Source organism: Cladophialophora psammophila (assembly GCF_000585535.1).
Source record: "Cladophialophora psammophila CBS 110553 chromosome Unknown aczJe-supercont1.4, whole genome shotgun sequence".
NCBI classification, from domain to species: domain Eukaryota; kingdom Fungi; phylum Ascomycota; class Eurotiomycetes; order Chaetothyriales; family Herpotrichiellaceae; genus Cladophialophora; species Cladophialophora psammophila.
The window spans coordinates 40086-56115 of NW_006912925.1; the positions used below are offsets into that span (position 1 = coordinate 40086).

The 16030-nt window shown below is 53.4% G+C and overlaps 4 protein-coding genes across 4 annotated transcripts; 3 read left to right on the top strand and 1 right to left on the bottom strand.

Annotated features, from left to right (window-relative positions):
- Positions 1-340: 340 nt before the first annotated feature.
- Positions 341-1384, top strand: A1O5_02939 (uncharacterized protein; the record flags this gene model as incomplete). Its single annotated transcript, XM_007743552.1, has 1 exon — positions 341-1384. The coding sequence occupies one exon, from the start codon at positions 341-343 to the stop codon at positions 1382-1384; it is 1044 nt and encodes a 347-aa protein (XP_007741742.1).
- Positions 1385-2385: 1001 nt separating this feature from the next.
- Positions 2386-4086, top strand: A1O5_02940 (uncharacterized protein; the record flags this gene model as incomplete). The annotated part of the gene is made up of 1 exon (XM_007743553.1): positions 2386-4086. The coding sequence occupies one exon, from the start codon at positions 2386-2388 to the stop codon at positions 4084-4086; it is 1701 nt and encodes a 566-aa protein (XP_007741743.1).
- Positions 4087-4666: 580 nt separating this feature from the next.
- On the bottom strand, positions 4667-6069 carry A1O5_02941 (peptidyl-prolyl cis-trans isomerase D; the record flags this gene model as incomplete). Its single annotated transcript, XM_007743554.1, has 6 exons — positions 4667-5439; positions 5495-5662; positions 5715-5801; positions 5858-5867; positions 5923-5990; positions 6051-6069. The coding sequence occupies 6 exons, from the start codon at positions 6067-6069 to the stop codon at positions 4667-4669; spliced, it is 1125 nt and encodes a 374-aa protein (XP_007741744.1).
- Positions 6070-7196: 1127 nt separating this feature from the next.
- A1O5_02942 (uncharacterized protein) lies at positions 7197-7658 on the top strand (the record flags this gene model as incomplete). The annotated part of the gene is made up of 1 exon (XM_007743555.1): positions 7197-7658. One exon carries the CDS (start codon positions 7197-7199, stop codon positions 7656-7658), a length of 462 nt encoding a protein of 153 aa, XP_007741745.1.
- Positions 7659-16030: the final 8372 nt, after the last annotated feature.

Below are 16030 nucleotides of genomic sequence, written 5' to 3' on the forward strand. Positions count from 1 at the left end.
CATATTAATTAAATGCCCAGCTGGTCCCATCCTCGTAATATCGCAGTTCCGATGGCGGGAACTATGCTTCTTCGATCGCCACGACGAGAAACAACTTGTCACATCTGACGCTCTCTTGTTCATCCGCAGGCCCCAGGTACCTTGCAACTGACTGCCGAACGTATCTGCTGCTCCTTACTCATTCGGCCCCGAGACGAAGGTCGCGGCTTGGGCGGCGATGACGGAGCCACCACCATCGTCATTTCCATCAGCATCGCCTCTAAGAAAAGCGTGTCGCAGCTGCACGAGGAGCAAGCGGCGGTGCGTGATTGGGCTTCCAAAGTGTCAGCGCTGTCGGAGGATGAATCTCGACTGCGTGTACGATCTGGAGCCGCTCTTGACACAGAATTCATCGGGTGCATCGTCATCTCCCGGGGCACGACGCCGCAGATGCAGGAAAAGCCGCGCTCTCACAGCCAAGCTGGACACAGGCCATAGTCGCGACGCAGACGCAGACGCGGCCGGGCCCGATTTCCTGCAGTACATCGCTTCCTTGCACATGAGCGACAAGATCCACGCCTGCTTGGCCAACCGAACGCTGGTGCTTGCGCTGACAGCGGTCCCTCTGACGGCGGATCCCGAGGCCACGCACTACATCATTGGCGAGATGCTTCGGATCCCGGACCTGGTGCGAAAAGGACGGGCGACGCCTTTTGTTCATCCCCAGCTGCATGGGACAACCTCTCAGCGGCATCTGGCCTGGGTGCTTGAGGGCGTCAGGTTTGACAGCAGTCCTTTCTCTGAGCTCATCACTTTGGACGCACCAACCGTCTCTCTGATAGAGTTAGTGGCTGCCACGCAAGCTCTGATACTGCTCCTGATTCAACACGCCTTTGACCAGAAGACTACCTGGCCAGTCAACCTGGGGTTCGAACTATTGGCCAGATGGACAACTATACTTTGGACGTCGGCGGCGAGCAGAATACCCCATGACTTGGACCCATGGCGGAGCTGGATTCTGGGCGAGAGCGTCCGTCGGGCCATCCTCATGTCGTATCTACTCGATGGTACATACAGTGCATGGCGAGTTGGCTGGTGTTGTCATCAGCTATTTGTTTACGCACTGCCCTTCAGCTCACAGGGGCGATTGTGGCTCACAGAAACCCAACAGGAATGGGCTGCTTTGACCAACAGAGGACCTGAAGTGTCAATAGCGAGAACGTTGGTGTCGCTCAAGGAATTCACCGGAGCTTTTGCTGAGAAACCGTTCGAGCCTGGGGACGATTTGTTCCAGAGGTTACTCCTGGTGTCACATCATGGAAAGAAATCGGTGGAAGATGGATTGATGGGTCGTAGTGGAGGCCCAACCAAACCGCTGATGACTGTGATGTCTTTTACCATGTAGAAATGACTTGTGATTCCTTCGCATGCATCTTGCCCACATGCCGACTCAGCTTTGGGCCTCTACCTGCTGACTGTGCTATCCCGTCAGAGCCGTTGTCTCGTTTCGCAAGAATGAGCGCAAGCGGAGAATCTTGCAGTGTCTGGAGAAGGGACGAGGCGAGGAGGCAGATTTTCGGCACAGTTTCTCCAATGGTCGAAAATTGAGGATCGTTTGATGCAGGGACGGACGCGCCGATGTTTACCGAAGTCAACCAAGTATTACACCAAATTCATCTCAGAAAAGAGAGAATCGAGGTCCGCAATAATTTGAGAGAGCCATTCGACACAGGTGACGGCGGACACAGCATAGGAAGCACCATCAAAAGTCGGCGGTGTCGTCAGCCAGCAATGGAGAAAATGAACCCTCGGCAGGAATTCCATCAGCCCGTCCAATGATACAGAAAAAGCAAGTCAGGGCAGAGAGATTGGCGAAGGTGGGGGATCCGAGATGAGGTGCAGATGGACATGCATGTCATTGATGGAAGAGATTGACGCGAGATGGTCTGAGTGTGTGAGCGTGTGAGCGTGTGAGAGATGAATCTGGTGCTGGTTCCTCAAAGTCATGACGTCGCAGTCTGAAATGTGCGGATCATTCACCAATACTGAGGGACTCTTAGGGACCCTCAGGTACCCTCAGGCACCCTCAAGTGCCCTCAAGTACCCTTCACCCTCCATCAGTCTGCCACATTCACACATGACCACGAAACTGTGCTCTGCCTATTGATCTGCTGGCCTCCCTCTTTGCCCGCATGTCCTGCTGATGGACAGCACCTCCTTCCACCACGACATCGAGCGAGAGACCTCCATCGGTACCTCGTCCATGGCTCAGAAACCAATGTCTTCTCAGCATCAGGCTGGACGCAAGAAGGTTCTCATTGTTGGCGCCGGTGCAGCTGGGTAACGTGTCCCTCCTCACTCCCCTTCTTCATGGGCAGTCACTGACTGTGAATTCCCTCCGCCAGAATGTCTGCCGCCTATCATCTCTCCCAGCATCCCGACAAATACCACATCACTCTCATTGACGCCGTCGACTACTGCGGCGGGCAAGCCTTCTCCTGTCCCCTCGACAAGTCTCGCCATGGCGCCAGCTGGTTCAACCAAGGCGTTCAAGGCGGCAGCTACATCTTCCACCACACCTTGACCATGTTTGCGCGCCAGGGATACCACGCGGACCCCGTCAATCTCCAAGTCTCCTTCGGCAAGGACAAGACCTTCTGGACCAACGTCTTCCCCACGGACCTGTTGGCCCGCCATCAGAGCGAAATACGACGCCTCAATTTCGCCCTAAAATTCATGCGTTGGTTCGAGATCTTGTTCGCCTTGATTCCGCTCAAAGTCTTTTTCAAGCTGTGGTTTTTCTCAGAAGAGTTCACCAACACCGTCGCCTTACCAATGGTGGCCTTGTTTTTGGGAACCGGCAATGAAACACCCAATGTCCCCTCAATCATGCTTGAGCGACTATGCACAAGTCCGACTTACGGCATGTGGTACCCCTACGACCCGGCCAGCATAGCGAGTAATCATCCTCCCATGGTCGTCTTTCCCAACTTCAGCGACTTCTACGAGTCCTGGCGCAAAGATCTCGTCTCGCGAGGCGTGACAGTCCGCCTTTCCACCGAACTCGTGGCGGTTCTCCACCGCTCGAAGTCCAGCGGCGTCGTCGTGTCCTTGAAAAGCCGTACGCCAGCGCCCGACCACCACAACCCCCTTAGCGGCGACCCAGATGCTCCCACGTTCGAAGAGCACTTCGACGAACTCATCCTATGCTGCCTCGCCGACACTGCTAAGCGCGTCCTCTCGTCCACCTCATCCTGGCGCGAGAGGAAAGTCCTCGGCTCTGCGAAATTCTCCGACGACATCACCATCACGCACACTGACTCGGCCTATATGAAAAAACATTATCAAAACTTCTACTCGGAGCCTCCCGCCGTCAGAACCCTCGGCGGCAAAGACCAGTCCTCCCGCTGCGACTTCGCGGCCACGAATTTCCGCCCAATGTACTACATCAAGATGTACGACCAGGACAAGTCCAAGCTGGAAATGTGTTTTGACACCACAAACTACCAGTCGCAGTTCCCCGACCAGGTGCCTTTTGAAGATCACGTGTTCCAGACGATATTCCTCAATCGAGATCGAGATGGTCATCTGTGGAGCGACGCCGAAATTGACCAGAGCAAGGTTATCAGGAAAGACTGGTGGCATCAGCTGTGTCACTCGTACACGCATTACCTGTTCGTCGTGCCGTGGATGATGTTTCTCCAGGGCCAAAGGAGGGTGCGATACGCCGCGAGCTGGACGCTAGTCAACGCACACGAGGTCGCCATCATGGCGGGGATTGCGGTCGCGGTCGATCTGGGCGCAGAGTACCCGGAGGACCTGGAGCACGACAAATTCGCCTTCCTTAGTTTCAGACTGTACTACCTGCTGGCGTACGGGAAGTGGTATCGACGACGGTATACCGCCGCGGCGAAGAAGAAGCACGACCAAAATGACAGCGACAAAGCTATAGAGGGAAAGAGCTGGGCCACCGGCTTGTACGGGAGTGTGTACAAGGGTCCTGGAGTGGCCAAGCAGGAGAGGATGACGTGGCGGGAGGAAATCAAGGTCGGGAGGAGTACAGGCAATTTGGCGCAAGGGAACGCACAGGGGAGGAGTCAGCCGTGAGGACCCGTATATCCTGAATGAACGCACGAAAAGAGAGACATAGATATTCGATATTTGGACACGTCAAAAGTTGGGCTAGGTTGAAAGGTAAAACAGTTCGGAGAGGACATTCTCTCGGAGGAAAAGATCACGTACCCTCTGCTGTCGAAATACCTAGGTAGGGCATGTTCAGGGGGTATAAATGTCATTTGATGTATCGTTCATTGTTCGTTGGTCTGGGTCTAACTTGAGTTCTCAACTGGCTGCCTCATAATGCGTGTGAGAATGAGAAAAGCACGTTGAAAGCTCTGTCTGTGGACTGTCCGCTCGAGGGTTTGGAATATTCAATCAAACTCGGATCGATGCCTAAGCAACCGACCAAGCGCCGCGCCTTCAAACTCATGCTGTTCCCGCGTCCATTTTCAAATGGAAAAAGATACCGAGAATGTCTAGTACTAACCACGGGGTTCTTTCTACCCGTAACAGCTACGCCTGCCGATGGTGATGCTCCAAGCTGTGTGCCTGTGTGCCGTATCCACTTCCGAGCCCATCTTGTCCAGCTAGCCCCAAAGGACGCAGTGCAACCACTCCGCGGCGCCTCTCAGCCAGTAAAGAACTTTTTGTAACTCTCCTTCTCCTTCTTGATGCTGTCGGCCAGAGTCTTCTTCGTCCTGGCCAGCTCGGTCTTGATCGCCGCGTCCTCCGGGGCCAACTTTGCGGCGTGCTCGTAGTCCTTGAGCGCTTCCTCCAGGTCCTTCAGTGCCACCCTAGCTTGAGCGCGGCGGAAGTACACTTTGGCCTTGTCGGTGTCCTTGGTGTCTTTTGGAATAGAATCGATGGCATAGCCGGCCCAGTTCTGAGCCTCTTCATACCGCTTGGCTTTGTTGGCGAGAAGTGCAGAGTTACTGAGCAGGGTGAACCGCAGGGAGTCCAAGTTGCTCTGCAGATCCTTGGGGTCACTGTCGTTGGCTGCTGGATATTCATTTAGGTATCTGAGCGCCTTCTGGTACTTTTCAATTCCTGTCTCGACATCTCCAGCCTTAAATGCCTTGTTGCCAAATTCTTTGAGGTCCAGCGCAATTTTGTAGTATTGCTCTCCCGTCAACCCTTCACCCTGGTCGGTTGGGTAGTCCTCATAGGGGTCGCCGGTCGGATCTGTCACCTTCTGAGTGGCTGTAGCATAGGCCTCACCTTCGAGCTGACCACATTCGGCTATCACCACATCGCCACCAACTGGCTTGTCCGCCTGCAACTGAAGATTTTCAATGGTGCGCACAATGTTCTTACCGTTGATGACTTCACCGAACACGACGTGCTTGCCGTCGAGGTGAGGAGTGGGAACAGTCGTGATGAAGAATTGCGATCCATTGGTACCTGGACACATCAGCTTGGGACTCGGAAGGCGTATGCGTAGATTCAAATCTCTTACCAGGCCCGGAGTTAGCCATGGATAGAAGGAAAGGGCGGTCATGCTTCAGATCGAAATTCTCGTCCTCGAACTTCTCGCCGTAGATGGACTCGCCTCCAGTGCCATTGAACCTCGTAAAATCGCCGCCCTGGATCATGAACGCCTTGATGACTCTGTGAAAGATCGACCCTGGCCAGCAAACTCAGTCTTGAGCGAATCCATTGTGTACAGTCTATCGCACCTTTGTAGTGTAGAGGTTTGCCTTGCTTTCCCATGCCTTTCTCACCTGTGCAGAGAGCACGGAAGTTCTCTGCCGTTTTCGGTACGACTGGAGAGGATATTAGTGGAAGAGGGCGATCTGAGGAGGAGGACAGAGAATCATACCATCGTTGTACTATCATTGGTGTCAGTTCATGTGCCCCCTCATACAGATTTGCGAGACGACTTACAAGCTCGAAGACGATACGACCCTGCTTCCTCCCACCGATTGTGATGTCAAAGTAGACCCGCGGTCTTCCTGCACAGTGAGAGGTCGGTCAGGTTATATTGACGCGCATGGGAGAGTGGTAAGGCTTACCACTCTTTGCTTCTGCCATGGTGTAGGCTGCGAGAATGAGACGAATTCAGATTTAGGCTGGTAGTGGAGTCTGAGGAGTTGGTGATTGCTGTAGGGGGAGACGTTGGCGAGGAGGAAAATACACGGTGAGGGTAAGAGCCGCAGTCTTTGTTCAATCGCACAAAAACTTCTTGAATCTTCTTTGGTATTCACTGCGCTTGCGGGCGGTCGGAGGTTCAGCCAATAGCGAGACACCGGTGCCTGAGGGGCCTTTTCTTGCCCGTTATGATTTGGCGGGGAAGACGCTAAGGAGGCCCACGCCTAACAAGGAAGGTCGCCCGGAATGCTCCCCTAGATAGAAGCCTTGCAGGTCGAGCCTTGCCTCGTTGACAGCAGCAATCACAACTACCACCCTCGCCACCCCCCCCCCTTTTTGCCTTCCTTCCCTTCTCTCACACTTCAGTCATTGTTGCCTCAAAAGACTTCATACATCAGGCAATGATGGCTCATGCTGCAGGCGCCTCCCAGGTAGGATGTGGCTATATATCTTGTCCATCCTATCTCTCTCTACACTTCTTCCATCCCAAATCACTGCATCTCAGTCAACAGTACATCTTACTTGAAACATTATACATTTGCTGCCTGTGTGCGTAACCATTTTCAAAGCTCTCTGCTTCAACGGTATCGTTCTTCGTCATGGCATCCTCTCACGTAACTTCGCGCTCACAACCCTCAACCCAACCCACAACTCCTTCCATGAAGGAACATCCCCCTTGCGAACCAATTCCCTCCGAGCCAATCCTCTCCAGAGAGGGTATTTCATGGGTGCTCCATGTCAACGACAAGTCACCAAAGCCTGATGCTCTAAATGATGTCCAATGGGAGCAATGTTCAGTCATCGTTGTCCGGATCAATCCATTGCCTGACTCTCCAACCGGATCCCCAAACCCTATGGTAGACTTCAACCACGCCCCAACCTGCATGACCAGTCTGGTCAACCGAGTTGGGACCATTTCTTCTCTCATGAAAAACAAGCTGCAAGACCATATCAACGCGGGTCAAAAGACGGTTCAAGTCGTTTTCGGGGAATGTTAGCTCCGTTCTCGCACAGCAGGAGGTGTCTACGTCGCTACCCCCATCTGGCGTCTCTGTGACCTGGCCCAGATGATGGCAACCTTCCATTGGATCGAACCTGAATCGACTCACAACACTGCCGCACTAGCTACTCATGCGAGATTGCTCACACCCCCTTTCATCCTACCTCAAGTCAGCGTCTCCTGCCTAGATGGTGCTCCTCCTGCCGAGCGCGACACAGAGCACGAAAGAATGATTTGGTATCGATGCCATACGGTGCTGCAAAGTTCTTACAAGACTGGAGAAATGGGACAACTCTTCCCAGGTGCGACCGGAGTGTGGAATCTTCTTGGGACTCACCTTATGAGATACGCTTACGTCGTCAAAGATCTAGGCGGGCTTGCTCCTGCAGATTCGTCCGTCATAGCAGCCACTTCTGATGACCTGAAGCTTCCTGTGGATGTGATCCGCAGCGGGATGGAGGAAACACCAGACCCGGAGAACTACCTTTACATGAAATCGCCCACCTCGTCAAATGGATGTGGCCAATCTTGAACGGGAACATGTCGCCTGGAGGGCTGGATGGTTAGATTTGGAGTATTTGGACTGCCGAACCTATAGACAGGCTTCTACGGTCTCTCTCTGATCAGTAGGTGTGGTAGCCGCCGCCAGAATGAATGTCATTGTGATTTGTGGGAAATAGTCCTTGCGGGAAATGCCTCAGTACTATTCATCGTTGACATTGTGACGACTACAAGTAGGGACAGGGATAATGGATGGCTCGCAAGTCTTCGGTCCCAAGGCCGCCGTCCCCGTGATCCCAGTACTCGTCTCCTTTTAGGTGGGAAACAGTCGAAAACAAACTCTTCCATCGGCCGATCTAGCAAGCGAGGGAGTGCGGGCCTCCACGGTTACGGCGATCAGTCCCGCCTGCTACCTGCACCTACCGGATTGACAGGGCGTCAAGCTCTCCGTTTTCAGCTTCTCGGCAATGGGGCAACTATCGCACCTACCCAGGCTGGGAGTGGAGCTGACAGCACAACTGCAAGGCGCAACATGTTCATCGAACGAATGCCGCAGCTGCCTCGAGTCTTGGATTGCTCGGCATATACGCTCTTACCAATACATTACTTGGTTCATTCGAACTTTCCCGATGGAGTGACTTGTGGCATGATTTTGGTCCTTGTGGGAGTCAATCCCCCGGATCTCTTTGATGAGAAAATAATCCGGCGATGCCACTCCGCACAAGTGACGCTCCTTGTACATGATAAATTTCGGACGATTATTTTGCTATGGGACATCAGACCATATGGTTGCCGACTCGTGACAAGTCAGCACAAGGGTATTTGTGGACCTGACTGGTGTCCCCATTGAAGAAATGCCGGTGTCTCTGAATGCTTCAGGCTGAGAGTGCTGAGGTGAATGTTGCAAGGCGCAACCCCTAAGAACCCATATGTGGTGCTCATACAAGTCTGCTTGATACTTGTTAATCATGTTATTTTTCAGCTCCGTTTTCTTCCAGCCTCCATCCAATCCTGGGAGTGAGGCGATCGTCCTTCTCGTATTCTCCGGATGTTTCCGTTTCTTTTCTGGGTTCTCGGCTACGATCTGTGTGGAATCTCCGACAATCCCAGCCAGACATTCTAAAAATGATATGCTTTGTATACCGACGCAGAGCTGAAAAGGCGGGGAGATGTTGTGGAGGCAACGAAGCCACGCAAGGTCTAGAACCAGTCGCCTGAAGGCAGAACCAGCGGCTCTGTTCCGTGGGCCCTTGTCAATGGTCAGTCTTTGCGAGCGAGGCGGTCAGGTGGGCCTTTGAAAACAAATAAACATAAGGATGATCAACGATCCTTGTGGATGCACGCCGTCATGATATCCTCGCATTCTGGTGAGCACGACAGCACTTCAGCTGAGAGCTCCCTCGGCCCATGCGTGTTTCACAGGCCATCACATGATGCTTCTGCTACCCAAGACTCCTCGCCTCTTTGGTGAGTATCAGTTACAGAAACAGCAATGGGCTTTCCCTCAGGTATGATGGAAAACATCTTGAAACACGGGGCAGAGCGAGATTCAGACAATGCTTGTTTATAGCTCACAGCATCGTCGGCACGGGCCTCCAGCCATTTCTTTGGAGTATTCGATGTGTCTCGAGACCTTGGCGCATTGCGCAAGTATCCCCTCGTTTTGCATGCAGATCGAACCACAACCCTCGAGGTGTCAGCTCTTACTCAATGCTCACTGCTCGAAGCACATGCTCGCATCTGTTTGGCTGTCCACTTGCTGGGCCTGTCGATGGGCTGCAAGGCCTGGACGAATCGAGGCTTCCAAGCTCTCAGCTGCATATAGCCCCTCCTCGTCGAAATCTCTGCCTCATCAGCTGAGCCTGATGGAGCTGAGAGATGTCTATAAAAGCTGGCAATCGTCCAAGACAGCTTCACACGGCTCCTCATAACCTGTTCCTGAGCTTCCACACCTCGCGACCAATCGTTCCCAAGAGTCTTTCATTCACCCAGTCAATTCAAAACAACTGCTCGACAAAATGGTCCGCCTCAGACTCACCAACAATCAGACCGGTCATGGTGTCAATGCCGAAATCCCACTCGTGAACCACCAACAACCCATCAGCCAGTTTTACGCCAGCTCCTTTGACTCGAGCGGCAAATTCATGATCAACGCCGCCGAACTGACCGCCGATTTCCAGGGCGTCGAGGTCGTCGTCAATGCGGGCGGACAATCGGTTACCCTGACGACCAATCAAAACTCGAAGCAGTTCAACGGCCTGGTTGATGCGGCCCATGGTAGTATTTTGGCGAGGAAAGCCTGAGTTCTGAACCGCCAAAAAAGGAATAAAACCCAGCAGGTCTAAAAGGCGCCATAAGGGGCTATGGGGACGACGTTATTGTAATGATATCCGATGCGGTGTGACGTGGCGAGGACATCAAACCCAGAGACGGGTCCTCGAGGGACGAGTTGGACGTTGGAAGGCTCGAGGTCGATACTGTAGTCGACTTTTGTCGCTCATTCTTCTCAATAGGGCCAAAAAAAAAATACCTACCTACCAAGTTCAGTCTATTAGGTGGAAATCTCGGTGGATCGATCATGCTGTTCCTTTTTCGAGCCCTTCTCCCTTTCCCTTTCTCACTTTCCATTTGAACCTCCCTGGGCGCGTCACGCCCCAACATACATAAGCCTACCTGAAGAAAGACATGTATGCGTGCCTGCCAGGAAGCCAGTAAGCAAGGAAGCAAGATCAATCAATGAAAGATGCCTGCTTAGAAGGGTAGAATCGATTGTTCGTTGGGGTAAGGTTGGCTGGGTGGCTGGCCGGCTAAGTGAGGAGTGAGGGAGGAAGGGAGTGAGTAGGTAGCGCGGTAGGTAAGTAAGGGAGGGCAAGGAGGGCCAAACCGACCGAGGTGGACTCTTGTGATTGGATCGAACCAGGCTGGCGTGGTGTCTGTCTCCTGTCTCCAACTATGTCAGCAAGTATGTCGCGACCAGATAGCAACTCCAGCTCCAGCAGTAACTGCGTGGTCAGCTAGCCCACTGGCCAGCACCAACGGGCTCCTAGTGGCCATACATAGCTATTGAGCTAGCTGGGTAGTTCTAAGTTGGCTATGCCGTGCGAGCGAGGCTCTCAAGCCCACTACTATAGCCAGAGGCATGATTTCCGCCGGGCGGGAGAATCAGTCGATCTGTCCATCCGTGGAGCCATCGATTAATCGGGTCCAGGTATCTCGTCTTCGTCTTGATCTTGGTCTTCGCCAATCCGGACGTATCCAGAACTCCCCCCCGACCCTCGCGGGAATCACGCCTCGTGTGTCCTCCCCGCGGTGTCACGGGCCCTCTGTCTAGACCACGCCTAGCCCAGCACATGCGCGCTGGATACGTGCCGCCATGCTGCGACCCGCGTTTCTTGTCTGTCCCACCGTGGCCACCTCAGGTATTGCCATTTCTCTCCGTTCCATTCCGGCGTCAACCGGGCTGGTTGGCTTGGGGATAGGGCTGCATGGCGCATGGTCTGAGGGAGAATGCGGTGCGGGTTTGATCAAAGGGAGCTTACGTACATACCGTTGCTGCCAGCCAGCGCGCCAGAGACGCCTGGGGAGGGCACCACAAACGTGCCTGACCTCCGAGGTTGATGCAGGGAAGTCCTGCTTGTGATGCAAATGCGCATGCTGGGCTGGGCTGGGCCGGCCTGGGCTGGTCGTTCTCTCTCCAGTCTCGCTGGTTGAGCGTGGCAATGGGGACACAAAGAGGCCAAAAAAACCCGGACTAATGCAAGAACGTAATTCTGTGATACCGATGTTGGTCAGGAGGCATTGGACAAGGCAGGAATGAATGTGGAGAGACGCCCCCCGGTCAGAAGCCGATGGGAACACAGCATGGGCCTCTCAAACGCGACCTGGCGAGGTTGGCACATTCTGCAGTGAAATACATACCCCAGCCAACATGGGCAGGCTTGAGGCGGCTTTCTCGTTTCACGGCAGCCCCCGTCCAGACTTCAAGTTGTCCCTGCGCCTTTCAGTGCTTCGTCATCCAACCAGATCCCTGCCTCTCGATTCAGGTCCAGCCTCGACAATTGCGCATCTTTCATGGAATGAGGAGGTTGGTCTGTGCCACGCGCGGTGTAACAGACTACCGAAGGGGCAGAGATGTTGGGTGAGCTGCAGTCGCACAGAACGACCCTGCATGTGTTGAGTGGCATGAGTTCCGTGACACGGGAAGCACACCAGGGGACATCAAGACAGTTTCAGCCAGAATGTCATGAGGAGAAATGCAGAGGCAGGTAGTTAGCCATCGGACGACTGTCGTCGAACCGTAACACTGCTTATGCAAGTACAATCCTCTTTTTTGCCTGTGATCCAGAGCATCGTGCCAGCCACGTTTTTGAGCCGGTGAGCAACTTGGTCGAATTTTAAAGCTGAAGGAATCCCCATCAATCCCCATCAACCCTGTAACATTATATCTGCCCTGGCCTTTGGTCAACTTCAGAGCCTGCATTACTCTCAATCTGGCCTTCTCCAATGCATCGAAGATGGGACTCGAATCCGACACATAAATCCATCTGGACTCAGACTTGAAGGGCTAGTATTAGGAAAGTGGCCGGTGTCGAAGGCTGGTTGAATAAACTCTCGCAGAAAATGGAATCCAGGAACAACGGGCACAACGCCATACCCCATATCCCATATCCCATACGAACTCTGCATGAAATGAAGCCAGTGAATCATGTGGTCAAATTGCAAACCCATCACCGCTTCAGAAAGGATGGGATTCAAACAAAAAGAGTCTGGGCAGGCCTGACACACTGTGCTCCAGATAACTGGCGTGCAGGCCTCGGAACGGAAAAGAAATCGAGTTGGCATTGGCAATTGGCCAAACTGCAATATGTTTGTAGTCTAGACCAAGCAATCGTTGTCCAAAAGTGAGATGATATGAGAGGCAACGTGGCAAGATAGAGGAACTACGATTCATGCACCCACCTGCCGTTGAATGGGACATGTGCACAAACCGGTCAGAGAAATGGGTTCCAGCCTCGCATTCTTCATTCAGATATGGCAGTAGATGTGGTCAGCTAACTGGGTTCTATGAGTAACACAAGCTAGAGCTGGACTTACTTTCTATTCCCCGAGTCGTAGTGTTTCCTGCCGCCGTAAGCATTCCTCTGTGGGTCGCTTTCTTGCCATTCTCTGTCACCGTCGTCTGTCAATGTCGGACGTCAGTGTCAGACATCGGGATTTTGGCAAGATGAAAGGTTGGGCATTTAAGGAAAGGCAGCGGCTTTGGCACCTAGTACACACCTACTTACATGAGATAGGGGCCACAATTCCGCGGCCAGAAGGTGCCACTTAGGTAGATCCTTCCTCTGAGCTCGTCAGTGCGTCTAGTGGAAGAGCACTGCCGAAGTTTGCATTGCGCCTGCTTTCCCAAAACGCAAAACACCACGGGATCGGTGTGTGGCGCCAGCGCATATCCATGGCAATCACCCCATCAGGCCATGGTACAAACACAGCGGTGGCCTCTCTTTCAAGATACGTGGCGAGAAGTTGATCGAGCCAAGTGAACGTCTGGCGCGGAAGCTGAGCTGTCCTGCCTGCGGCAAATGTTTAGCAACAGCAACCGCCAGGGCAGGCACTGCTCTCCATGACAGGCCGGGCAGACACTAGCGAGATAAGCCGCACTTCGACACAAGCCGCCTTGTTGTCTTGTCTGTTAGATGTCGCTTTAGATCGCCGTGTAAGCTGGCTTGCGGTCATAGTGCTGAAGACATGGCAGTTCGCAACGAATGGGGCGTTTTCGGAGAATTGTTTGTTCAGCGACAGCGTTCCGTCTGGGATTGTTACAAATAATCTGGGGCAAACGTTATGAGATCGCCATGGTTTGAGTCCCGCGCCAGGAATATCGTGTATACCGCTTTTGGAAATACCTGATATCCCCTCCAATACTTCATGCGACGTGAGCAACCATTGGACGAACCAGGGGCGCAGAACGAATGCGACCCATGGAAGTGAGAGGGCTGGTCGAGTCCTCCCGAGATTCTAAGAGCTCCTTCGCCACGGTTGATGGGCAATTTGCGGTTGGAATAACGCCTAGATGCACTTTTCCACATATCCATTTCCACTCAGATGTGCAGGTGACATGGTGTGTGAATGAGACACGCAGCAATAGTACACCACGTATACTGGTGAGCGATGGCGTATACGTGTGCCCTGCCATTGGCAAAGACATGTTCGATGCTCTCAAAGGGGGGGGGGAGAAGATTACTCCTGACCTCAGCCTGGAAGGATTCAGCACCATCAGTGCGTGTCATCATAAGGCCGATGAACCTCAGGCAGAGCATGTGCCAGTTGACGCCGCTGCTCTTTGGAATCTCACCAACTAGCACGGGTTCCTACATCCAGGCAGTCAGCATGGAAGCGAAATCGGTCCTTCTACACCATTAGTTTCTTGGTTTTTTTCTCAGATTTTAGCTGTTGCATGAAGTGTCTCAGAATCTGCGGAGGAGAAGCGGTCATCACATGGGAAAAGGGGGTCAACGAACGCGTCAACAGCACGAACAGGCTGAACGGAACAAATGATGTTGATGATGGACATTGGATGTTGGGGGCTTGCGCCACGCATCACGACAGCAATCGATAAGACGGAAGTTCCACTCGCTTCGAGGTTCTCGCCTATCGATAGTGGTATCGATAGCGGTATCGATAGCGATAGTGACGGGGATGCGAGGGGCAGAAGGGGCAATGGGCACCACTCAGTCAGCCACCTTTTGCCCCTTACTTCTTCTGCCCACAGCAAACGGCATCCTTGGGAGCGTGCCTCGTGTCTGCGAGACAACTCATGCAAGAGTGACAATTTGAATGCAAGAGAATCCAGAGATAGGAGCACCACAAAAATCCAAATCCAATTTGATAGGGGGCAGCGCGGCATCCCTGTCACCTCCTGAAGCGAGCGCCCACTTTGATACCTCGTCCGCACGTCGGGAAGCCCCTCTGAGCGCTAAACATCGGGGAAGTGCTGAAAAAGGAGATGGTTGACGAACTCACGAGGTTTGTGGCTTGTTGTTCGGCTTTGCCGCTCTAGCTGCTGAATGCTCAAAGCAACCACTCAGAGGTGGAACGCAGTGGTGAGCGCTTTGGCACCGGTGGCACCGTGCCCGATTTTGTAAGCGAAGGCTCAGCCCTATTCTCCACATTACAAGGGACTCGGTACTCGTACATTTTGTGCGAGAACCTTGGTGTTTACCCGGAGGTTTGGCACCAGGTGCTGGCGCTGGGCCAGCCCTCGTCGGCCCCGAAGAGGGAGTCTGAAACTTCCCAGTGATCCAGCCCAGAACCCTTCCAAGGTTTAGGTCAAGGATCCCCTCGCCGAATGGAGAAAAAGTCGCTGTCAGGAGAAGACGGCACAACAAGGCAACCACGTGGATGGGGCGGAGTCGAGTCTACGCGATCCCTTCCTTGGCTGTGATGGTTAGCTGCTGGGCGATTCGGCGTCTTGGAGAGCATCCCTCAGTTGTAGGCACGACATTGACAAATGAGGCTGCCGAAGAGCCAAAGGCATCCCAACGTCGAACCCCGAAGTTGCTCTGCTAAAGGTCGTCTGCTGACCAGTCAAACGCTCTGCTCCTCAGCGTCATTATTTGCCTCCTCCGCTTAGAGGTCAGGCTTCTGATCGAGTGGTCGAGGGATTGTGTGAGGGGAATGTCAAATGAAGTCTGGTGTCTGGTGTCCGGGAGTCTTCGTCACACGAGCAGATTCGTTCCCTCTTGTTGGGAGGCCAGGGGAGGCCTAATCCCTGATCATAACCACCATTGTGGGAGCCAAGTTCGGATGTCTGGCACGATAATGTCGATGCAAGAGGCCTGGTCGACAATGTGGAGGCCAGCCTGCAAATCACTTCCTGTTCGATATACGAAGGATTCTGCTGGAAGGCAAGAAAGGGTGGGCTTCCTCACGCTGCCACTGGACCGCTGGAGACTCAAAGAGACCTTCTCCAGCGGTTGTTGCCCCGCGATCCGCCTCGAGAAGGTTGGCAAGCCCTCTGAAAAATTTTCGACGCCCTTCTTTCACCAACTTGAGCCAGAGAAGGGCTCCGGTGCGAAACCGGCCATTTGGAAATCCAACCCCTCACGATCTTGGAATATCGGTTGCCCCCTTTGGTCCCCAAGCTGGATGGTTGACCTTCTGACCTGCCGTGTTTAAACGAGGACCTTTTACTATGGGGGGGATAGAAAGACACCAGGCGAGAGAGAAATCTTACTTCCTGGTTTGGGTAAGTAGGTGTCGCCTTGTTCTCTCCGGCACTGGTTGCTCCCAGCTTGCCCTCGTGGTATGCAACTGGGCGCATCGAGAGTGTGGATGGAAGCCCACACCAGGTGGAACTGATTTGCTCACGGTTTGCCTGCAAGAAAACAGCCCCAATCAAAGTCG